General features: G+C 46.7%; 2 protein-coding genes and 1 non-coding gene across 3 annotated transcripts; 1 reads left to right on the top strand and 2 right to left on the bottom strand.

The window, feature by feature from the left end:
* Positions 1-1,932: 1,932 nt before the first annotated feature.
* Positions 1,933-6,549, bottom strand: RPLP2 (ribosomal protein lateral stalk subunit P2). The gene is made up of 5 exons (XM_056493263.1): positions 6,419-6,549; positions 5,866-5,989; positions 4,152-4,200; positions 2,475-2,573; positions 1,933-2,050 (listed from the first exon to the last, which is right to left on the bottom strand). The coding sequence occupies exons 2-5, from the start codon at positions 5,986-5,988 to the stop codon at positions 1,974-1,976; spliced, it is 348 nt and encodes a 115-aa protein (XP_056349238.1). The 5' UTR covers position 5,989; positions 6,419-6,549; the 3' UTR covers positions 1,933-1,973.
* LOC130254570 (small nucleolar RNA SNORA52) lies at positions 3,889-4,021 on the bottom strand. Its single transcript, XR_008840759.1, has one exon. It is a non-coding gene; the product is annotated as a small nucleolar RNA SNORA52 (small nucleolar RNA).
* A 2,407-nt stretch (positions 6,550-8,956) lies between the features above and the next one.
* Positions 8,957-22,999, top strand: PIDD1 (p53-induced death domain protein 1). Its single transcript, XM_056493264.1, has 16 exons — positions 8,957-9,001; positions 10,344-10,714; positions 12,374-12,787; positions 13,479-13,682; positions 14,483-14,537; positions 14,737-14,938; positions 15,598-15,726; positions 16,034-16,213; positions 16,789-16,936; positions 17,924-18,059; positions 18,290-18,440; positions 19,774-19,897; positions 20,246-20,364; positions 20,769-20,876; positions 21,828-22,033; positions 22,752-22,999. Exons 2-16 carry the CDS (start codon positions 10,441-10,443, stop codon positions 22,987-22,989), a joined length of 2,688 nt encoding a protein of 895 aa, XP_056349239.1. The 5' UTR covers positions 8,957-9,001; positions 10,344-10,440; the 3' UTR covers positions 22,990-22,999.
* Positions 23,000-23,895: the final 896 nt, after the last annotated feature.

Below are 23,895 nucleotides of genomic sequence, written 5' to 3' on the forward strand. Positions count from 1 at the left end.
CTCAGAGCAGAGCTGAGCCATGCCCTGACCTTCTCAAGGAAAACCTACGAGGTGGTTATGTTACACTGTCTCCTTGTGGCACTGTGATGAGAGCTCTATTTTCAGTGCTTTCCCTGAGAGGTGCCCCTAGAAGTTTCTTCTCAGAACAGCTTACCAATTAGTTGTCCTCTTCCCCAGAGCAGGCTGAGTTTTCATAAAATTATGCACTTTCACAAAGGAATTTAAAGGTTTTAAGAAGACACCCACCACATATCAGGTCCATAATCCAAGGTTAAAAGGTCATATGGAGAAGATAGAGAAAAACACAGTGAAAAAAGTAGTTACTCCAGATTTAGTTGTATTCCTCCCCTATCACAGTAGCCAGCAGCTGGCACCACAGCTTTCATCCCACAAGTCTAGGCACAGCAAACTCATCAAATAACTCTGTGCCATTCAAACAAATTCCTTTGTGCATGGAAAAACCCTGAGTGGTGTGCCAGGGCAGTCCCTTCCTGTGTAAACACTGCTGGTGCTCTAGAAGCAGCAAAGCAAGGCACTACTGGGGAGGAGGAGAGGCACCTCTCAATAAAACCACATCCAAGAGACATTTTTTTTCCATGACCTGAACTGCAGAAATCTCCAAAAGCAACACAGCCCCCACCTCTCCCCGATTCCAGGGCTGAACCACTGCCACTACGAGTCTAACAGAGAACTAGAGTGAACAATGAGTGGTTTTCATTACTATCAGATCACCAGGCTGGCACTTAACAAAGTAGATGAAAGGTATTGGCACTGTTACCTCCTGTACATTTTTCTTGCAGCAGGGACAGAGGGGCAGCAAGTGTTAGTTGCTTAAATCATGGCCATTTTGAGGCTCCAGCTTCTAACTGCTCTTGCTTGACTGTCAAGTATTGGGTGTTTTCTTTCAGTACACCACAGAGTTTTTCCTACTTGGATTTCACCCACCTCTACTCCCAGAAGTACTTGCCATGCTTTGTCCAATGACTCATTTAAACACAGCTGTATCAGCCATCACTTTTCTCCAGAAACAACTACACTAGAAAAGCTCCTCAGTACAGTAGGCTGCAGGAATAGCTTTTTGACTACTTCCACAAACCTAGCACACATGCAATTTCTACTCTACCTATGTACACTGACAGATGACTTCCACAAGTCAGGGTAACCATCTTCTAGCAGAAGACACTTTATCAAACAAAGCAAAACTTACCTTCCTCTCAAGCTGATACGTTCTTCTTGGCATGCCAGAGAGGTTTCAGTTCTCCAAAAACATCATTCTCACGTTTCTTTGTTTAGATAAAGGTGCAATTTATGTCCTGATAGCGCAGAACAGCCATTCAGCTGCCAGGAAAGGCAGCTCTGCATTGATCTGTGTCCCATGAAAGCAGGATGCAGTCAGGGTTTGGTTTTTTTTTATATGCTGTTAAGCATATGGATGTAACAGGAAACCTTAACAACTCTATTGGTGTTGTCCCTAGATCTTAGAAATCTGACAGTAATGAAATTGGTGTTTTTAAATACTTAAACACCAAATTACTATAAATCTGAAATCGTGCTTCTGGACTAATTCAGGCCTGCCGTTCATTCAGTTCACATTTTGGAACTGAATAAATAGATCCTGGAAAACTAAGTCCTTTTATTGCTGAATAGATGAGCCACCTCACTGAGAAACCATGAACAAAATACTGTGGAAAAGGCTAATATCAGTAAGATTCAGTTTCCACACAATGTTCAAGAAACAGCAGTGTCAAAACAAGCATCCAGGTTTACACAAGCTTTGCCATTTCCTCAGTACTCAGAACTGAGTTCTGTGGTCTGTCAGAAAATACACACACTTACTACAGACAGAGATAAAAATCAAAGCTGTGTCAGAGCTATTTTAAGAACAGCTGAATCCAAGCTGAATCCAATGGTAATAATAACAAACACAAAAACTTTAAAACAAAGAATTTTAATAACTTCTCTATAACAAATAATTAATCAAAGAGGCCAAATCCCATGTCATCATCAGATTCTTCTGATTCCTCCTTCTTCTCTTCTTTCTTCTCCTCAGCTGAAGAAAAAAACCAAAAAACAGGAAACAAGTGAATGGTCAGTATTAACACTGCACCACAGATTTTCAAGATACAAGTTTTGGTGTTCTCAGTTCCCCTGTGTACTGGTATTGGACCCGACAGGGTTCATCATTCATTTTTCTCCAGCAACCAAATACACTGAACAGGTACAGACACTACTGTTGCAGGGATGTGCTTTATACTACCAAGTCTCTTTGATTCTCGGTTCTAAGCAAGAATCCTGAGGCAGATAAAGAGCAAATGCCTCTCACTGTCCCAAGGAAAAGTAACCTCCAAGTTGACATTTCCATCATATACTGTACTGCCAAAGTGGGGAAGCCCTGAAAGGTGGACTCAGTTGCTGAGCTGTTACCAGAGACAAAAGGAATTGCCCTGTAGCCACACCTCTCCACTCATACTCACCAGCAGCAGGGGCAGCAGCTGCAGCAGGAGCAGCAGAGCCCCCTCCAGCAGAGACTGCTACTGCTCCCCCAGCCGGCATGCTGGCAAGTTTTCCATTACCTGAATGGGACACAAGAGAAGGTATTTATTTACATGCTCATCCCAAGCACAAATACTAGGGGAAATGGAAGAGTGCAGAAAAAACAGATCCTGTCTCATGGATTGAACCTGTCACTATTTGCTCTAAGGAACAAGAGGCTGTATCCATGGTACATAAAAACTGCTCTGTGGAAAACACTCAGGCGTTGTAAGATTCACAAAGACTTATCCCAAGAATACTGGCAGCATATTATTAAGTTTTCTTCTGTACACAAAGTCTGTCTTTTTTCCAAAAGCTGTCATAAAAATAGCAGCAAACACATCCAATTTTGCACACCCACATTGTTCTCTAAATACCACATAGTAGCCCAGAAAGTGATAATGTACCTCAAAAGTAACATATCAGGAGCACTGCTCCTTTTTTGTTCCCCTTTAAGGGTAAAGAGAACTCAGAGCATAACTGGATCACACTTACAGGAGAGAAAGGGAAAGATTGATTTATTTTCTGGCAAAGAGTACAGTTTTTTAAACAAATTTCTCAGCGCTCTACGAACCCTATTGCATCTCCTTTGAGACTTCTGATTTCTGCTCATATTTGGAAAGCCAGCTAGCTCTCTGGCCTCTTGTCTTTCACATACCAAGGCTCCCTTGGCATTCAAAGGTGACGTACCCACTATGTTTGCCTGTATTCCAGTTTCTGGGAATCAGTTTCTAAATAATTCCCTGTTACTTCATGATCTAATTAAACTAGCAAAGTAAACAAACATGTTTCATATGCATGTATGTTCTAAGAAACAATTTATTTAAAGTATTACAGAAAGAGACAGTGTGTGTTGCAACCTCGTGTATAATAGCTCTCTTAGGTCTTTCAAACCACAGATAGAAATGTCCAGTGCCTGCTCCTGACCACAAGGCCAGGCAAAGTCCTGGCAACCTTTGAGCAAAAATATGCCTGCCAATTCCCTTGTGCCTATACACTTTAAAAAATTAAATAAATAATTATTCAGAAACCTTTGCACAACCTCAGTTCTGCTTTACTTCAGCCCTATGACCCAGTCAATTCATGTGAAAAGTTCCAGCTTCAGTAAGAGCACAAGTTTCTGTGGAAATTAGCCCTTAAGAGTTCTGTCTCAGGGAAAAGGAAATGCTGGACTCTGAGAGCTCTACAAGAGCTCTCAAGGATATGCACTGGAGAGGCTTGTGCTCATTGCAGAGGGTGGAGCTGCACCCCAGTGCCAACGGTCTGTTCTTCATGCTTTACATCACTGGTGCACACAAGTGGGTAAAACACAAAACATCTCCTAGAGAACCCGAAGGACAGCTCAGTCTCTTATCAACATGTCCAGAAAACTAGGTCATGAGCAGACTATCAGTAAGCTCATACATGCTTAAGTTCTCTGGTTTAATGTGGTCCACAAGCGAAACCCAGCAGGTACTGGCACTGGCCTGCAGGGAATTAGAATGGACCTGATTCCACTCAATTCAGCTGTGATCCATGATGCTGAACAGTCAGTGACTTGGCAGCAATTCTACACTCTCAGGTCTAGGTTATCCAAGAAACAGAGGCAATTACCTGGGTCACTCAGAGACTCTACTTACCCTGGGCAATTACATCTTCAATGTTTTTTCCATTCAGCTCACTAATAACCTGTAAAATTTAGAATGTTAGAGTTCCCAAATATGAGAATAAGCTACACATAATCATCATATGCAGCACCCCCATCCTGCTGCTTATATAGCCCCAAAATTCCCTACTTCTCAGTGCCAGGAACAGAACACTGACATGAAAACTTCAGTTAAGTTTTAAGCATTTGTACTTTAAACATTTTCATGAAATCTGTTACTGAATTCATAATTAATCCAACGACCTTGAAAAAAATAGGATACAGAGATGTTGTGGAACCAATTAAGAAGCCCCACCAACAGTGTAAGCCACTGAGGGACTGTTTACATTTCTTGCTTAATGCCCCCTGGGAGGCTCTGAGTTCTGAACCCAAAACCACTGTCCCATTCCTAGCCCTACTAAATGTTAAAAGCCAAGCTATTATAACCTTGCCCTGGAACACAGAGTTTCAACTTTAATTTTACTACCAGTGTTATATAAACAGGGATGACAAAAGCAAAACACAAACCCCAAAATTTCTAAAGCACTTAAAAATAATGCTCCAGAACTTACTGGCAAGTCCCAGCTATCAGGAGTCAGTGGCCAAAGCCAAAGGACTTTAGTCAAGAGCTTTTTAACAGGCACCTTCTGCTTACACAGAGCACAGGATGTGTGAAACTATGTGCCTGCATGACTGCTCCATCCAGGAGAAAGGTGCTTTTAAGACCTCACTACATTTAAACAGGCTTAAGATAAGACAATGCAAAAATGAATTACGACCAAAACAGATTCCAGAACATCTTTCCAAATACTGAAGGATCAGAGAAAGCAATCCATTCATTAAGATATTAAACCTAAAGGAGCAAAAGGCCTGGCTCTTAAACAGGAGCACCAAGAGTTCAAACCAATATCCCAAACCACAGTAAGGATGCTGTCAGCTCAGCCAACCCGCTGTCACATTGGGCCTACAGTAAAACACTGGGGAAGCAGTTTCTCTTACCTCTCTGGAAACACTTCACATACGAGTAGGGGACAGGCGGTAGGATCATTTTATTGGCTCTTGGATTTTTCCCCGCCATGCCTAATTATTTTTAGGTCCACAAGGCTAAACACTTATTGTATCACAATAAAATATTCTAATTAAGATACTCTTAAAAGTCTGTTGTTCAACACAACCACTTTGATATTAATTTCCAAGATCTTCTTATATATTATCCTCAAATACCTTTAATCTCGATGTTAGCATTTGCCTACACTTCTTGGTGAGGAAACAAATGCTCCTTTGCAGCATACTAAATAAGAATGTATTACTGAGTATCAAGCCTTCAAAAGTATTAGGTCTGAATTGATACTGATCAAAAATAAGAAGTGAACCTTCAGTGCAGACTGTACATGATGTTCAAACATTTTCAATGTATCCTTACATGCAGCCACCATCTCAATGAGGATGATTAGACTGAACTACCAGAAGTCAGCAACAAATGAGAGAGATCTTTGCAGAGGATAGGTGTTGAATGACAAAGACTTTTAACAAAAGTAAAAACTTATGACTGGCTCAGCAATATTTAGAAATCACACTGGTAAGAATCAGCAAATGTCTGAACAACGTAAGAGAAGATCAACAGGGAGCCACCGGGAACATTGAAGCCAAGGAAACAGCTCCAATGTCTGATGCTGGCTGGAACACCTGGAATTAAGAAACAACACCACCTTGTTCATGCGTTCATCGTCCGTCTCGATGCCGACACTGTCGAGGATCTTTTTCAAGTCCTTGGACGTGGGGGACTCATTGCCTCCGAGCACAGCGAGCAAATAAGCTGCGACGTAACGCATCCTGCAGACAGGAGCAGAGTTTCAGCATAGCCAAGTTACATATGCTTGGAGGGAGCTCATCCCTTCTCCCTCCGAGCCGTAATTCTTTGACTCCGCTTCTAAACGAGAGCCCGCGGCCCGCGAGGCCACGCTCCCCAGACTGTGCCAGCGCGGGGCCCGCATGCGGCGGCCCGGGCCACGCTCCCGCCCGCGCCGGCACCGCGCCCCTCTCCCGAAGCAAAGCGACACCGCGGCATTGCCGCCCAGGCGTTCGCGTCAGCCCGCCCAGCGCAGGCCGCGAAAGCACATGGCCGCCATTCTCCCCTCCTGCCCCCCCGCCCCGAATGATCTCGCCCGAGCCCCGCGGGCGGCGGCGGCCTGGCGCGAGTGGGCCGGACGCCACCATTCCCGCACAGGGGGGGAAAGCGGGGAGGGCGCAGCGCGCGCTTACTTGGGCGGCGGCGGCGGCGCGGGACAGCGGCCTGGGACGTGCGCTCGCGAGGGACGGCGGCGGCGAAAGGAAGAGGCGGGACCTCGGCAACGCCTTCTTCCCGCCACCCCTCAACAACGAGCGCTGCCATTGGGCCGGACCGGCGGGCAGCGCGCAAGCCAATGGGGAGCCGCGCGTGGGGCCCCCGTCAGGGCGGCCCGTGGCGCATGCGCACAGCGTGGGCTTGACGTTTGTGTTGGGGTGGTTGTGATTCCCCAGAATCACGAGTCACAGAGTGAATGAGATTAGAAAACACCTCTGAGATCATCGAGTCCAACCTGTGACCGAATATCGTTCTGTCAACTAGAACATGGCACTGAGTGCCACATTCAGGCTTTCCTTAGACACCTCCAGGAACGGTGACTGCACCACCAGTCCGGGCAGCCTGTTCCAACGCCTGACCACTCTTTCTGTGGAGAAATTGCTCCTGATGTTCAACCTAAACCTCCCTTGGCACAGCTTAATACTGTCCTCCAGCTCTGGAATCCTGCCCTGCCTTGCCCTGGCCTGGTAGGGTCAGCACAGTCCCCTCCGCTTGTCCCATAAGTTTAGTTGTGCCACCAGGTGCGTGTGAGGCAGATCCACACACAGAGTCCTCATATTTGTTAATTTTGTATCAGTACAGAGATGGGCAGTGGGTGATGAATCCAGAAAGCCAGAGTCTGTGCATTTCTTCGTGGAAAGGGTGGTCAGCCATTGGAACAAGCTCAGGGAGGTGGTGGAATCACCGTCCCTGGAGGTGTTCTGGGAACAACTGGACATATCAAAACTTTGGTCTAGCTGTCATGGTGGTGTTTGGTCAGTGGTAGAACTCGATGATCTTGGAGTGGCAGGCAGGGAAGTGATTGTCCCTTGTACTTGGCCCAAGTGAGGCCAAACCTCAAGCCCTGTGTCCACTTCTGAGCCACTCACTTCAATACTGATATTGAGGTGCTGGAATGTGTCCAGAGAACGGCAATGGAACTGGTGAAGGGTCTGGAGCACAAGCCTTGTGAGGAGTAGCTGAGGGAGCTGGGGATTCAGCCTGGGGAAAAGGAGGCTCAGCAGTGACCTTACTGCTCTCTACAACCAGGGGCAGGGGTTGGCCTCTTCTCCCAGGCAATTAGCAACAGGACAAGAGGACATAGCCTCAAACTGTGTCAGGGAAGGTTCAGCTTATACATTTCTGTGAATTTGTTCACAGAAAGGGTGATTAGACATTGGAATGGACTGCCCAAGGCAATGGTGGAGTCACTCTCCCTAGAAAGTGTTTAAGGAAAAACAGGATGTGGTACTTAGAGCCATGTCTAGTTGACATGGTGGTGTTTGGTTATGGGTTGGACTGAATGACCTGGGAGGTCTTTTCCAACCCAAATAACTTTGTGGTTCTGTGAAATATCTCACCTCCATGTGTGGATTAGCTTCTTGCACGCTGGGTGACAGAACCCACTTGTGGAACAGCACACTGAGGCAAGGGTCTCTGCAGGAGGGACAGGGCTGCTCTCCTGTGCTGGGAGGCTGGGACGTGGTAATCCTGTGGCAAGGTCTAGCCATGGGATTATGGGAGTCACCACCTATGCTTGTTCACTTGATTTCCTGCATTAGGGAAATTAATAGAAGTAAAAAGCTAAGATTGGACCCATAAACCCATTGGACACAAACAAGCCAGGAGTGCTGGTTCAGCAGCAGGGCTGTGTGTGGGCTGTGGCTATCCTTGCCTCCTGCCCTGGGGGTGCCCCAGACACCCCCAGTGTGATGTGGCTTCTGTGGTAGCTCAGTTGCTCCCAGAAAACAACCAGGCTCACAGTGAGCCAGAGCTTGGAGCAGTAGTCAGTGGTTACTGTCTACTCTCTACCTGAGAGAATTTCCCTCAGGGCCTTGTGCAGCTTGCATCCAGAGTCCCAGAATCAATTAGGTTGGGAAAGACTTCTGAGATCATCAAGTCCAACCTGTGATCACACACCACCCTGTCAACTAGACCTTAGCACTAAGTGCGACATCCAGTCTTTCCTTAAGCGCTTCCAGAGACTCCACCACTTCCCTGGGCATCTCATTCCAATGCCTGACCACCCTTTCTGCTAAGAAATTCTTCCCGATGTCCAGCCCGAAACTGGACATCAGCTGGCGATCATGTCCTCTTGTCCTGTCACTTGTTGCCTGGGAGAAGAGGCTGTCCCCCACCTGGCTACAAACTCCTTTCAGGGCAGTCGCAGCCCCGCGTCCTCTTTGGCTCGCAGCCCCTGCTCCATTTCTCTCCCTGGATCTGTATGGAATGCGCACGGAGCTGCCCGTGCCTCCCGCTCCCTTGGAGCCCAGGGGAGCCGCACCGGGCCCGGCTGCGGTGCCGTGACCATGTCGGGTAAATCTTTCGTGCCCTTGCTGCGGCAGCAGGACCCTGGCTGCGGCTCCCCACGGCATCCGGCCCATGTCCCGCTGCCGCTGGCACCTCCCCGTCCCGTCCCGCCCCGGATCGCGGCGCAGCTCCCGACAACTTTTCAGGAAGTGGCGGCAGAGCCCTGCCCTGCCCAGCCCCGGCTGCCGAGCGCCCGGGGCCGGTGCGGAGCGGTGAGACCGGCGGGGCCGTGCTGGGCCGGGCACGGGGCGCGGCGTGGGGTGTCGGGGCCAGGGCACAGGGGACAGCCCGGGCCCGGCTGTGTGTGTGTGTGTGTGTGTGTGTGTGTGCGTGTGTGTGTGTGTGTGTGAGACTGAGTGTGCGTGCGTGTGTCCGTATGCGGGGCTGTGCGTCCATGTGCAGGTGTGTGTCCATGTGAAGGGCTGTATGTCCGTGTACTGGTGTGTGTTTCGGAGTGTCAGTGCCGCCACAGGTCTGTCCGTGTCTGTTCGCCCCGAGGCTGCCTCTGTGGCTTCCGGAGTTGCCCTCTGGTTCCTTCACCACTGAGTTTTACAAAGCTGTAGCAGATGGACTTTTTTCTTACACGTGTGTAAGGGGGCTGTGTACATGTGCACAATGTCTTTGTAAGGAGTGCTCACTTTTATACTAAAGCAGTAGTTTCACTTTTATCCCATTGGCACTCAGTTTCAGGTTCAGCGAGGACCCAGCACAGTTTGTGAGCTGCCTCTGGGCTCTGCTTCCTGTTCTTGTCCTGACATTTCTGTTCTTTCAGAGTGAAGCATTCCTGCTCTTGCGGGGGGTGACACCTCCCCCAGACTGTTCCTTGGGAACATCAGTGCTGCCATGTCTCACAGGCTAGCAATAAAAGCACTGCTCCCTTAGGGTGTTGCTGGGGCACTCGCTTGTTTCTGCTGACCTCAGACAGCAGCCAAGTTTGTTCTAATTCTGCATCAATCAAAAGAAACTTCTATTTACCAGCTTGATCCAGGGGAGTTTACAAAGAGCTCCTGATGTTCACACCATGAGCTAGTATAATTGCCAAACTCAGGAGGTGTTGCTCCTGCACCACTTTTCCCTGTCCCTGACATATTTTCTTTGTTGCCCTTTGTCCACTTGCTTTTATCCCATTTGACACTGGGTTTCACAACCAGGTTTGATGAGGGCCTGTCACAGCCTGTGAGCCACCTCTGGGCTCTGCTTCTGGCTCAGGTCTCCCTGGCCCAGTTTTCTTCTCCACTTGTAATGCTTCCCACTAGGACACTTTGAAATCTGCATCAGGCAGTAGGCATTTAAATTTGTATCTTTTAAAGTTAATATTGGTCTTTATTTTGATGGTGTGTAATTGCTCCATTCTCTGCTGAGAAATTCAGAGGTTTCCCCTAGGAGGAGAAGCCTCTATGATATGTGTCACACTGCATTTCTGTGCTCTCTGCCTCCAAAGCTTTCAGTAACATGCATGTAATCTTTCCTACCATCTTACTGTGATTATGAACTGTTTCCAGCCACTCTGGACTGGGGCAGGAGCCTTCATCATGCACCTGTGTTCTTTTTCAGAGCCGTCTTTCCTCCTCTCCTTGTCCCAGCTGCCTTGTGGTGCTGCCAGTGCCTGCCTGCCTGGCAAGTCAGAGCATGTCTGGACCCTGTGGATGAGATGCAGAAGATGGCAGAGCTGCTGGGGCTCAGGGATGAGTGTGGGGAGGGGACTTCAGGGGCTCCTGCCCTCGCTGGCTCCTGCCTTGCAGACAACAGACTGAACCTGGATGTTTATCCTGACGGCTGCCTCCGTTTCCTCCAGCTGTTCAAGGAGCAACAGGGAGAGGTGGTCCAGGTGGAGTTCCTCCGGCTCAGCAGCAACGATTGCCTCCTTGACACCACACTGGGCAGCCTTCCTCATCTGAAGCACCTGAAATCCCTTGTGCTTAAAGGTAAATCCCAGGACCTATCACCATTTAGTTTTCCTAGGCTCAGCTTTTTGTTAATCCTTCTATCCACATCTGCAGGACAAACTGCCCTTGGAAGTGTTTTGTTCCAGTGCTCCTTACCTCAGCTTTGGCTCAGCTTTGTTCAGAGCTGAATGCAGATTTCAACAAGATACAGCTTCTGGACTCTTATTTCCTCCCTTTGTTTCTACAGCTGCCTGGGGACTGGGTTTTTGGAGTCTAGTTGGGTTGATGCTGCAGCATTTTCTATAGCATTCTCTAGACAAAGAGCATTTTTTTGCAGTTATGCAAGAAGAGAGGGATTGAAAGATGTTGAATCTTTTGGTGAATGTTCAGCCCTTTTCATTTTTGAGAGTATAATAAGCTGTCTTTGCTGTGTTTCTATCTGAATCAATCCATGCTTAATCCTTGCTTACCGTCAGTGACTGCAGGTTTAGCAAAGTTCAAGACAGACCAAAAGAGGTTGTTCAACATTTTATCTAAAGTAGGACACAGGGTGTACATGCAATTTGGCAAAGCATAATAAGTTTTAGGGCTATAAATATTAGATCATTCTTGACTGTCTCATCTATTTATTGTGGGAGGATCTCAATACAATTTGTATAATTTCTATATCAGCCTGAATAATTTGCTCTTTGTGAGGTAGAATTTTAAAAATAAATGAGAAAGAAGGGAGTTTGGGAGCAGAATTCAGGGTTCCAGCTGAAAACTGAAAAGTCTGAAGTTTGTTTCTATATCTGTCACAAATTTCTCATGTGAATAATTTGATTTGTCTTTTCCTTCTTTAGTAAGGTGGCAATAACAGCAGTACCTTTTATCAGTCTTGTTTTATGAGATGTACACGCACTCGGAACATCCTGGACTGCAATAAAGTAGTTCACCAAGATCTTACGTAAAAAGTGCAAGGTGCACTGTTAGTTTGGTTGTTCTCATTTTGTACCATTATGCAGCATAAAAAACTATTTGGTGCCCTCTGCTGTATATGGGTATAAATAGAAAACAGTGGAGAGTGAGTATGAAACAATCAACAAGTGGAAAAATTTGAAGGTTTCGTTTTGTTTGCTCAAGTTGTTTTCCAGGCGTGCAGCCCTTCTCCAATTTGAGTATCACAAGCTGGGATATGGAACTTTCATTCTTCCCTCTCTGTCCTGTCTGCCCTACCAAATACTGAATTGTCTACTTTTCCCCCCACATTTTCACTGCTTTCCTCACACCTGCCTACAAAATACTGAATTACCTACTTTTTCCTCTCACATTTTCACTGCTCTTTTCTCATGTGTGCCCTCCAGTCTTGCAAGGGCAGATTTCAGTTCTCAGGGCTGTTTGCTTCTCAGTAGCATGGATAAAGCCTTGAGGGCAAGGACTATTTCCTTCGTTCTGAGCTTTGACTCCAGATGTGTTTAGCAGAGCTGCATTGGTTCACTGTGGCATCTCCTGATTTTCTCTTCACTGTTATACCACTTTCACTGATCGGGAAACTGAGGCATGGAACAGAAAACTCACTTCTCTAGGTACTTTGTGATTAGTGCTGCTCATTGTGGTCAGTAACTCCCAGTTTTGTGGATCTCTGTGTCAAGTCTCACATGAGGCTGGTGAGGTCTCCTGGTGGCATTCTGACCTCTTCCTCTGCTTCCTTCCACCCAGGTGGCCATGCTAGGGATGAGTTTGGTTCCTGTCAGCATGGGTCCCTGACAAGCTTGCCACCAGATTTTGGGAACCTCAGCTGTCTCACTCACCTGGATCTCAGCTTCAACAGACTCTCCACCTTGCCCAGCTGCATTCTCCACCTCCCCAGCCTCAGTGTGCTCCTGGTGAGCCACAACAGCCTGGTGACACTTCCTGAGGACTTTGGCCGTCTGAGCAAACTGACTTTCTTCTCTGCAATGAAAAATCAGCTCAAAGACTTACCTCAGAGCATTGGGGAGCTGTCAATGCTGCAGGACCTGGATGTCTCAGAAAATGCTTTGGAATTGCTCCCTGAAGAAGTTGGGAATCTGCACAACTGCACAGAGCTGGATCTCTCTGGGAATCGCTTATTGAGCATCCCTGACTCCCTAGGTATGTATTTTATTGAGGAAGAGAAGGACATGGGCCTGCCAAGCATTTGGTGCAACCTCTGAGACCCTTGGTCTCTACCCTCAGAGTTGTTAGTATAAACCATGTTATACAGGAGCCAAATGGAAGGGGTGTCTAGAAGGATCGTGCTTGGTTCAGTCAGTGCCTTTGAGCATTAACAGCTCTCTAGACCACACTTTGTGTTTCTGTGAATCAGCGACTGAGGATATGGCCTGGCTGGTTTTGGGTAGCACCTGGGACTGGTAGCAGAAGAGCTGAGGTTTGATGGGATACAAATCTGGGCTTGAAATCACACTGCCACTGTGGACCAGTCCATAGAACCGGGCTCTGACTTCAGCCGCCCAGCTTCCTGGGTCCTGTATTACTTTGTGACCGAGGTTGCTTTTGATGCTGTTACAGCAGTGTTACTTGTAGCTGAAAAGCAGAGGTTGTTTCTGATGCTGTTACAGAAGTGTTACTTGTAGCTGAAAAGCAGAGGACAGAGGAGATTGCATTGCCTCCCAGCTAGTTCCTAGCACTCCTTTATTTTGTGAGCTAAAGGGATGCTAAGCTTTTGTGCTTTTCCCTCATTATGTGTGTGTTTACATGGGCTAAGGAGAGAGGAAGGGCTGGAGCTGATGTGCAATGCAATTAACAGCACGGATGGGGGGCCACTTCTTGTTCTAACCTGCAGCCAATTTGAAGTCTCTGCGTCGGCTGCATCTCCACAGCAATCTCCTGGTGACAGTCCCTGCCTCACTTGCCAGCCTGCCCAACTTGTCCAGACTTGATCTGCAGAACAACTGCCTCCGTGCTATCCCTGCTGAGATCCAGACCTTGCCATTCGTTCACATCCGAGGCAATCCCTTGGGAGAAACTGAGCCATCCCCGCAGGCTGGTAATTGCAAGGCTTCTGCTGCTGTGTGTTCTGCCCAGCTGTTCCCTCACTCAGCCCAGCATGGTGTAGATGGGTTTGGATTAGAGAAGGCAAGCAGGGGGGAATCAGATCAGCATTTGTTTCTCTGGAATAATTATTAAGTTGTATGATACAGAGAGTACTAGTTATGTTTTTGTGAGGCCTATCCCAGTCTGAAGGGCTCACTGGTCCCTGTAATTGGGTTTTACAGTGGAAGTGAAAATGGGACTCCGGGGAAACAAATCAGGAGAGGTCCCTAAAGGGGTCCGGCCTTTTTAGCAGAGGCCACCACCAGTTCGTGGACTTGCTGCATGGCCTAAGGCTGTGGTGACTCATGCTAGAACCTCAGAGAGCAGCCATGCTCCTGTGCACTTACCTCCCACTTTTCTGAGGTTCACAGGCTGCAGAGGAGCAGCTCTTTGTCCAAGAGGAAGGTGATGAAATGAGCAGGAATCTGAGCAGGGTTTCTCAGTGGTGCTCACGTTCACAAGAGCAAGCGCAGAGGGTCCTGGGAGCTGCAGGGGTAAACTGAAATATTTTCTAATTCCCTCTGCTTCTGAATTTCCCTGGGGGAGAGTCAGCATTTTCAGTATATCTTGGAACCTCAAGGCCTCATGCCATCCTCTTGCTGCAGTGTTTTCTGGAGCCCATTGCAGTGTGACCAGGATTCCATTAGTGACTTCTGTCAGATTAGGATTAAGCCAAAACTGTTCAGCCTTTCTTGTGTACCTTGGTTTAAGTAACCTCTGTCTCCTTCCCCTACCCAAATCTTACTGACACAGATAAATCCGGTACCAGAAGGCTAAAAAGACTCTTCCTTGCATCAGGAGAGGGCAGGTAAGCCTCTGTTACTAAGAATTTCTACTAGTGTGGTGTAAAAAGGCCCCAGACAAGGTGCATGGTGGGTATTGCAGGAATGTATAGGAACCTATAGCCTCAGTACGCCAGTCAAACACAAGTATGAGATTCTTCTGTTGATTTTTGGAGGGCTGAAGTCACTGCATAATGTATTAACTTCATGCATTTCTTCTGGAAGCTTTACTGTGACCTCTGAAGGCTGCAGAGTGGTCCTGGCCTGTGGCATCCATTTCTACTTTCCGCCGGGGGCTGCCTCTGATCCCCTGCACATCCACTTCCGATCCCTCCCACCGGATCCTCAGTGGGTAAAGCTGAGACACCACGATGTCCTGCTGAGCAGAGTCCTGGAGCTGCAGCCTCATGGGGTCCAATTCCAGCAGGTGAGGATACACCCAGGTCACCTCCTGAAGAATCTGCTTTGCAGTAGCTCAGTAGAGTCTTCTGAGAGCGCCTTTTGGGGCCTGTGAGACAGTTATACCTATCCCTGGTGTATCCACTAGCTGCAGGACCGCCTCTCAAGGAGGCCCTTCTGCAGAGAATTAGGAAGGACACAGCCAGCTTCTCTGATGCTGTGCTGGCCTGGCATCTTTGCCTTCACCACTGCTCCTGATTGAGCTGAGCTATAGCCTTTCTCACTCACAACCCCCCTGCTCTACCGGAGGTTAAGTCCAGCATTTGGCCTTAGCCTGAAAGGAGAATGGTTTGCATCCTTCTCTAAAAGTCTGATTGTGTGGTTTTCATTCAAGCTGGGGAGTGTCATACCACTTACCAGCCCCGTCATGGCTGACAGCAGCTCACTGCAAAAGTTGCTTTGCCCTTTCTGCTCAGAAGCTGCTGAACTTTTCCTGCCATCAGAGTCCATAGCAGACGTGACACTTCCTGTCACCTCCCCAGAGACTGCAGGGCAGAGCAGGTTCTTTGATTCCCTGAAAAGAGGCCATGCTCTGCCCTCCCTCTTCTTGTGTGCAGAAGTCACAGAGCAGAGCTGGGCTTGGTTTTATCCTTTCAATTGGTGTCTCATGGGAATGCTTTTTGCCAGGAGGTGCAGATCTGGATGCCGTATACTTCACCTCAAACCCCTCACCAGCATGAGGTGGTAGTTCGCACCTTCAGTGGGCAGAGCTGGAGTGATCTGAAAACAAGAGTGAAGTGGAAGAGAAAATCAAAGGTGAGCAGATTGAAATGACCAGTGACACACTTTATTCTTGTTCCCCTCTTTGGTTGTGCCCAGCCAAGAGTGAACCTATTTGAAACATCTCATGAGCTGTGTTTTGACTGGCTGCTATAAAATGTAGTGGATTTCAGCTCCAGGTTTCCTCTCTCATGGAGGGGTGTCTCCTGAAGCTGATGAGTCACAGCCTGCCATGCTTCATCCCTGATCTAGTACTTTCTTCTGCTTGGCTGGTACTCATTTTCCTGCCTTTATTGCATTAAGTTACATGCCTCTATATTTTCTTCTTTGTCCTCTGTTACAGAAGTGTGTGGCCCACTGTTGTGTCCTTCACTTCTCTTGGTTCCTTGTTGTGTCGCGACTTGTGCAAAATGAATGCAGAGTGCCAGCAGAGGGGACATTGCTCTTTTCCAGTGTGGATCCAAATATCAAAGTGATCTTTCCTCCTGGAGTCACCAAAGAGCCTCGTAGTGTCAAGCTGCAGGTATGCATGCTTTTTGGTGGGCTCTGGTGCAGCTGTTTTCTCGTGTTCAGTACAGGACCAAACAGAGATGTCTGCCCTAGGGTAATTCATGTCTAGCCATGGTTGCTTCATGGGCTGCCCCATCTCAGATCACCTTCTCTCTTGACTCCTCTGCCTGCAACATGGGCTGTGCTCTGTGCTGCCCTGTGTGGGAAAGGGATTTCCAGAAGATCAGTGGATAGCTGCTGTGAAGGGAACACAAGAAGGTTTTGCTGCTTTTTCCCTTGCAAAACTGACCCTAGCAAAACAGCTCAGTGAGAATTAGAGGTGGTGGGGGAATCTAATATGGATCTAATTGTAAAATCACCCCACTAAAATGAGTTATTCCATAAAGCTGCTAGATGCATTTGTAATACTTTAAGTCTATTCCAGCCTGACAGGTTGCCAGACTTCAGCCAAAGTTCACTGTGCTTTATTTCTCAATGAACCCTGCAGCTAGAGCAGCATTTTCCTGCTGGGTGCTGGAGGAACTGAGTGAGCAGTGTGGGAATTTGGTGCCTGACTGCTCTGCTCACTTTGCTATCTGCCACATCCAGGTGCTGCCAGTCTCTGCAGAAGACATACAGGAAATCACAGCCAATGCAGGGTGCAGAGCCAGTCCCCTGCTCTACCTCTCCCAGGACTCCACAGTGGATTTTCTCAAGCCAGTGAGAATTCAGCTGCCTCTTCCACCTGGGATCACAGGTCAGCTTATTCCCAAAATTGACAAAAGGAAATACCGTATTTGGAAAACCACAAATGGCAAGAGAGAATTTTGCCTCTCCTGTTGTTAATAAAGCTTGATGCTTTTCATGCAGGAAACAGCAGGTGTGTCTGCTGACCATGTGGTGGTGCAGAGTGGTGGGAGCTGAAGGTAGTTCAGGTCCATCGGATCAGGGCTGGGGTTCACAGACTACACAAGCTGGAAAAATGATCTTAGCAAAAGGATTTCTTTGCCAAGCCACATGTGTATTTAAATTGCTGGTTTTACTGTTGGATTGGAAAGGCACTCCTGCCCACTGAGGAGATGCATTGTAAAAGGGCTTTGATTCATGACTTGGAATAGCTTGAAGCAGGAAATTAGCATGCTGCCTCCAAGGGTCTGCCTTCTCATTTCCTTGCATATGAATCAGCTCCTGAGCCACTGCATTAAAAAATGTATGATTGTATGCTAAGCCACATCCCACACTGAAAGCTGCTAAAACCAGCCTCAGCCGTGCCAGAGATTCCTCTGTTTGCTGAGTTTCCTTAATCCTATTTTCTTTGACCTCTCCTGGTTTTCTGGTGAAGAAATACATGACCTTCTTATAACACTACCTGATATTTGTATGCCTGAAGTGCATCAGGATTGAAAAAATCTGTGAGATGTACATTAGAAAGAGATAGAACTTAATTAATAACCTTAGATTTTAGAGATGAGTATCATCTAATGAATCTGTTGGTAAGAATGACCACACTATCATTTTAACTCTGCATATTTTGCCAGAATATCCCAAAAGCAATGGGGTAGCCTGGTCCTTTTATTGCTGGTCTTCTTTGACTAAAGTTCAGTCCTGGAGGCCAAAGAGAAGGCCATGAACCCTTATTTGGTGGCTTCAAAAAGTAAATCACCCAAACCTGTGGCTGGTTTTGTAAAGCCATTAATAAAGACTTCTGCTGCATATAGCATCTCTTGATCATTGGTGTCTTTAGGGCTAAATTTGGATCAGTCAAGGCTGCATATTCTCCATGGTGACCTGGAGGGCCAAACCTGGAATGACATTACCAGTGAGGTGATGCTGGAATTCACCCATCTTTATGCAGTGTTTGAAGTCACTCACTTCTCCTGGTAAGTATGGGATTTGTCCTGAGAAAAAGATGGGAGGTTCCTCTGCCTTGCTTTTCCCACACTCTGACCAAAGCCCATGACATTAAATCTATCTGTTCCCTTTTCCTTTTGCAATTCAGGCCCAGCGTAGCACTTTGTCTCTACCTGTCATTCTTTCCAGTCAGGTGGGTGTGACACTGGCACCTTTCTCTGGGCAGGGTCTCTCCTTTTTTAAAATTCCTTGTCTCCAGGTACTGGCTGTGGTACACCACCAAGACCTACATTGGAGGCATTGCCAAGAAGGTCTATGAGCGGCTGCGCCTGTACCAGGTGAACTTCATTGCACTGCAGAGGAAGAAGGATCCCGAGCAAGTCCTGCTACAGTGTGTCCCCAAGCACAAGGTCTGATCTGGGTTGCACTGCCTTGCTCCTGAGCTTCCCAGACTTCCCTTTGTAGGATGTAAAGGCAGCAGTGCACCAAATGGTCCTGTTCACCACCCCAGAGTCATGGCTGGGGTGTGCTGTCACCAGATCGTTGGTGGTGTGATAGGGACTCACAGGGAGCTGGGGGAAGAAAAAAACCTCATTCTGTGCAGTGATAGATGCCATGTACTGATTTCCTTTCCTGCAAACCCTGAGGACTGGGCTGCTAAAACCAGCTGAACTACAGTTACTGGCCATGTATATGCTATTATCATCCAGCAAATATGAGGCAAAACATGTTGGCTTGAATTTAAGTCAAAGTTTGTACATCACTTGTCTGACATGGGCTAAGGGTGTGGGCAGCAGCACTGCCTTGTTTTCAGCTGGTGTGGTTAGAAATGGTGCTTTTCCTTATCTTCCTTGATGTTTTCAGTTCAAGCACTGGAATAGAACATATGAGCACTCCTTAATCTGCTTCAGTGCAAATCAGATTAGTTTGTGCTATGAGTGTGAGCTAATCTGGCTGACTTTGTAAAGAAGGAGATGGGAAGTGCTCACACATTCTCTTCTGCTGCCTCTTCCTAGGAGTATCAGCCCTCAGCAGTGTTGTTTCAGATTAGTGTGAGTATGAGTGTGCAGCTGTGGAGAACATGTCCCTTGGCAGGCAGTGCAGCTTGGTGAGGTGAGGGTTATTTTATCAGACTGCCACTACTGGGCTGCATATCCTGCTCTGCATAATTCTCTGCTCTGGTTGCTCCTTCTCGTGCCTGTGCTCCTGTATTAAAGTGATCTGTGGATACAAATATCTGCAAGGATTTTTTATATTGGGTTCTGGGCTAAAACTGTCTCTAGATGAGATAGCAATGACACTCAGAGTGAGATTATTGTCTGGGTGTGTCTGTAATCCTGCTGGGAATGGTCATGGAGTGAGAGAGGTTTACTGTTAACCAATAGAAAGAAGAATCTAACCTGACTCTTGCACTGTGATCACATGCTACAAAGTCAAAATGAGCTTTCTGGTGTCCTCGGCTGTGTGCTATTGTAGCATGTGTCTTTTTGCAGAGAAAATGTATTTGAATAGTGGGTGGTATATGGGAGCAAGTAAATCCCTCCTCGTCTTTGAAGTTAAAAAGACTTGTTAAAAAGATAGAGACACTGCTGAAAATGTTTTTTAATGGGTATTTGTTCATTTGTTTACATCCTTTTCATGTAAAATAGTTTTCCATGTTGAAGGTGAGTGGAACTTCATGGGTATAGAAACATGGGTCAGGGGACAGATGTGCTTCAGACCAAACACTGTTGTCCTTGTCAGGTTGACCCAGTGCTGAAGAAGCTGCAGGACCGCTATCGAGGACCTGAGCCATCCGACATGGTGGAGATGTTTGAGGGGGAGCAATTTTTTGCAGCTTTTGAGCGAGGCATCAGCATTGATATGGGTATGGCAGTACTGGGCTTGTTCTGCTCCTATCTACCTACCTCTTGTCCTGCTCTGGCCCTAGACATGTTTCTGCTATGTGTTGTACTCCTCCATGGCATTCTTTTCTGTCTCCAGCTTGCCCACTACTCACAGCAGCCAACCCCTGGACATTGAACTTGTCACATTCTCTGGTCACACAACTTTTCTGTCTACTTTTTCTTGTGAAAGTGCTGTTTGCAGACTTTAATTTCTTCTCATGCTCTTGTAAACCTGCAGAAGGCAATAGCCAGGTGGGTTTATTTTTATGACTGATCTGCTTCTGCACACTTTTCTCCACAACTTGAATTCTTCCTGCTTCTCTGCGCAGATCGCCCTGACTGTGTGGGTGGACGTCTCTCATTTATTTTTTACTCCCACTTGAAGAACATGAAGGAAATCTATGTGACCTCCCCTGTGGACAGAAAAGGCCAAGCTGTCAAAGGCCAGGTGAACAACCAGTTACACTGACTTCTTGTTTCCTCCTTCATTGTTGCTTTTACAGTACTCATCATAATAATCTCTGAGTGCTGGGCACGACTCTTTTCCTACCCTCTTTCTCTGGCTTTGCATTTCACTGACTAAACTCTGAATAATCAAGAAGTGTAATCTTGAAGGATCACTCATCACTAACTGACTTACATTCCTGCTATTAATTTTTGGGGTGCTGGCAGAAAGTCCAGCCTTTATGGCAGAACCTCAGTGCTCCTTCCAGTTACACGTAATTGAGAGGCCATATTTATAGGCTGAGGATAGGTGAGAATGCTGAATTCATTCTTTCCCAAGTGGAAAAGACATGGGCTGGGCCACTGTGCTTGAATCAGAGCCTCACTGCATGCTTTCTCTTTGCAAAGGTCTCTTTCTACCGAGGGGCAGTTCCAGACAGCATCCCTGAAGATGCCAGCAGGAGGAGAAAAGGTCCAGACTCCCTCTGGCTTGCTACTCTGCCCATCAAACTGCCTGTGAGTTATCTCCTATAGAAAAATTAATCTAGATGGTGCAAGAGCATGGCATTCCTGCTCAGCTAATTTTAATGAGAAGGCACACAATGAATGACCACAAGAAATAGCTGCCCAGCCATGTCATGGTGGAGATTTTATACTCCCTGTGAGGGAGCTCTTCTGAAACAAGAACCTGAGGAGCTGGGAGTGGTCTCCACCTCTCCTGCTCATCTTGCCTGTCAAGCACAGGCTTGTTGGATGGGTGGTCAGAAAGTCAGAGAGGGTGGATCCTTTGAATAAATGAGAAAGTAGTATGCAAGGAAGCTCACTGTAATTAAGGGAAGTGTCTGTTTATAAATTTCTTAGTCACACAGCTCATGCAGCAGGAAAAAAGAAAGGAATAGGATGAGGTAGTTATGCTGGATTTGAACATAGACCTTGAGTGTAGGTATTCTGATGTTAGCTTTAAAGACTAGGCTCTATGTTACACTGAGAAATGCAACTTTTGCTTATGGAATTTAAGTGACATTTGAGAAGCCTAAAACAATAAATACCTTGGTAGGCTGAATGCTTCCCTTCCGATCACGTGTGATGATCTCACATCCCTTCCTGACACATGCAACCTCAACTACAAACCTAGACTAAGTGCTCTTACTGCTGAGGCAAACTATGCTCCAGGGATGTGGCTTATTTTAAGCTGCTCAGTAAATGCAAGAAAGGAAATTTTCCAAGTGAGCTATGACTGTGAGCACTACGATTCGATATTTTCCTGGGGCAGTGAGCATTGCTGGCCACTGCCAGTGTGAGTCCTCTTTGCTTCTTACAGCCTGACCCTTCAGCCCCAAGAACTTCCTTTCTCCCCAGTAGAAGGAAGGAGATTTCACAGTGGAGACTGAATGGGCAGACACTGTCCTCTGTGTAAACAGATGGTAGAGGAAAGAATGTTCTTTCTGTCTCTTCTTTGTGACACAGCAACTGAAACCCCGCTGGGATGAGAACCCAGGTCCCCTGTATGGCTTCTCCTTCCCTCCCTTGAACCTGGGCAACGCTGAGACTGGGTACCTGACACAGGCAAACCTGCTGAGCATTGCCAGACGCGTGGGAGCCGACTGGCAGAGCATCGGCCTCAACCTGGGCCTGACCTACCAGCAGATTGAGCGCATAGGATACAATAACAGGTGAGATAGGACACAGTAATCAACAGGGATGCATTATATCTCTCTGTCCATCTGTCTGCAGTGTCATAGTATAAATCAATACTTGGCTGCTTGAAAGTTCTTCCACTGTAATTGTTTCACTGGATTAATGGTTCTTCTGAAAATAATACCTTTTATAATGGGAAACTGATTATTTTCCTTTGCCATTATAAAATAAAGCTTTTTTTTTGTTTGAAAAAAAAAAAAGAAGTGGGAAATAACAAACCTGATGAGCTTTGTAATTCAGCTGAGTTGCATTCCTGTTTTGTTCTATGATCGGATTCCTGGCCAGACTCCATCTCTTACAAAGAGAAATGATCTATGGCTTTAATTGTGAATATCATCGTTATTCAAAAAGAGCTTGTGGTACATCATGGGACATGCAGCCTGACCAAAAAGCCAAAGCAGTAGGAGAGAATTAGACTTGTTATGATCAAACTAGTGTTCCTGTAAGGAAATGATATTCAAAAGCAGGATGCCTTAATTTGATACTTTTATTAGGAAAATATTTTATAGAGAAATGTTCATGCAGGAACTGCAGCTCCCCTATGCTGGGTGGGGAAGAGGCAGGCCCACTGAGTGCTTTGTGTGTCTGGATGGCTTCTTTAAGGCTCTAGCCATGGCTGGGACTTAGGTAAGGTCTCTTGGTTTGCTGCTCTGGAGAGCATGTGGGTTATTCTGTCTTCCCTCCTTTCTTCAGAGAGGACCTCAATAAGCAGATCCTGGACATGCTTTTCTCGTGGGCTCAGCAGAACTCAGAGGATCCTGGCTGTGTGAGCAAGCTGATTACAGCCATGAAGGAGAGTGGCCGCCAGGACATCGCTGATGAGGTGGAAGCCATCATTGAGCTGGGGCGGCAGAAATACAGCGAGTCCATCCGCAGGGTGGGGCTGGAGCAGGAGAGCAGCACTGAGGACTCTGCAATAGCCATGATGTAGCACCCAGCAGGGGTTTGTATGGGACCCCTCTGTGTACCCAGAGTGATGGTGCCTGGGGGCTGCTCCCTCCTCAAGGACCAGTGTGTTCCTGGGGAGCTGGGCATTGATTCTCTTGGGTCTGTACTCACATGCCGTTTCTGCCAGTCCCAGGAAGTTTAGAGTGCATTTGTGAACCCTTTTTTCTACTTCCACTTTGTGAGCTTCAGCTTTAGCTTTCAGAAATGTGGAGAAATTTAGAGACTGAAGTGAATGTCTGTCAGCTGAGTAGTGGCTTATGTAGTGTTTGATGAATTAATACTCGTGTTGCATGTATTTATTCATAACTTATTCCTGAAACTGGAAACACTGCTGGAAACACTGGGTGTAAGCATTTGGGTTCATTTGTGCTCCAGTGCTTGATAGGAGAGTGGAGGTGCAGTCATGTTATGAAGGCCTGTGATGTGATGAAGATTGTTCAGCCATTTCTGTTAATGATGTGTTCTGCTCACATGAAAATGTGAACTGTATCCCCCATGAAAATGTTTTCTTTCTTTTTCCAAATCTCTTCCAGTTCCCTTAAGTCCAAACAAAACCTAAGCATTTGTGGGGAAGAAAGAAGAAACTGATTTCTAGAAAAATTTATCTATTTTTTGTTTTGTTTTGCTCCAAAAGCTATCATGAAACAAATAGCCTGCTGCACCTGCAAGCACCTTTTCAGATGACACCTACACACTGCTGATCTTTGACGAAGTCCCAGTTTTAATTTATTTAAAAAAAAAAAAAGTAAAAATCCATGACCTATTCTGGGAGAGATTCTGATTTAAGTGAAATTAAAATTTACCTTGCAGTTTCCAAGGGGTAGTCCTCACATTCCCCCAGTGAAATGTGACTGTGTAGCAGTGAAGGTGTGACCCCTCCTGAAGTTTG

Source organism: Oenanthe melanoleuca, chromosome 5, assembly GCF_029582105.1.
Source record: "Oenanthe melanoleuca isolate GR-GAL-2019-014 chromosome 5, OMel1.0, whole genome shotgun sequence".
Lineage (NCBI taxonomy): Eukaryota > Metazoa > Chordata > Aves > Passeriformes > Muscicapidae > Oenanthe > Oenanthe melanoleuca.

What these genes read in the sequence shown, in the direction of transcription:
- RPLP2 (XM_056493263.1), bottom strand. Translation starts at nt 5,988, where the DNA reads ATGCGTTACGTCGCAGCTTATTTGCTCGCTGTGCTCGGAGGCAATGAG. An exon ending in ACGATGAACGCATGAACAAG is followed by an intron (nt 4,201 to 5,865) that starts GTGGTGTTGTTT and finishes TAAATTTTACAG; the next exon opens with GTTATTAGTGAGCTGAATGG. An exon ending in AGCTGCTGCCCCTGCTGCTG is followed by an intron (nt 2,051 to 2,474) that starts GTGAGTATGAGT and finishes TTTTTTCTTCAG; the next exon opens with CTGAGGAGAAGAAAGAAGAG.
- PIDD1 (XM_056493264.1), top strand. Translation starts at nt 10,441, where the DNA reads ATGCAGAAGATGGCAGAGCTGCTGGGGCTCAGGGATGAGTGTGGGGAG. An exon ending in ATGGGGTCCAATTCCAGCAG is followed by an intron (nt 14,939 to 15,597) that starts GTGAGGATACAC and finishes GCTTTTTGCCAG; the next exon opens with GAGGTGCAGATCTGGATGCC. An exon ending in AGTGTGTCCCCAAGCACAAG is followed by an intron (nt 18,441 to 19,773) that starts GTCTGATCTGGG and finishes TGTCCTTGTCAG; the next exon opens with GTTGACCCAGTGCTGAAGAA.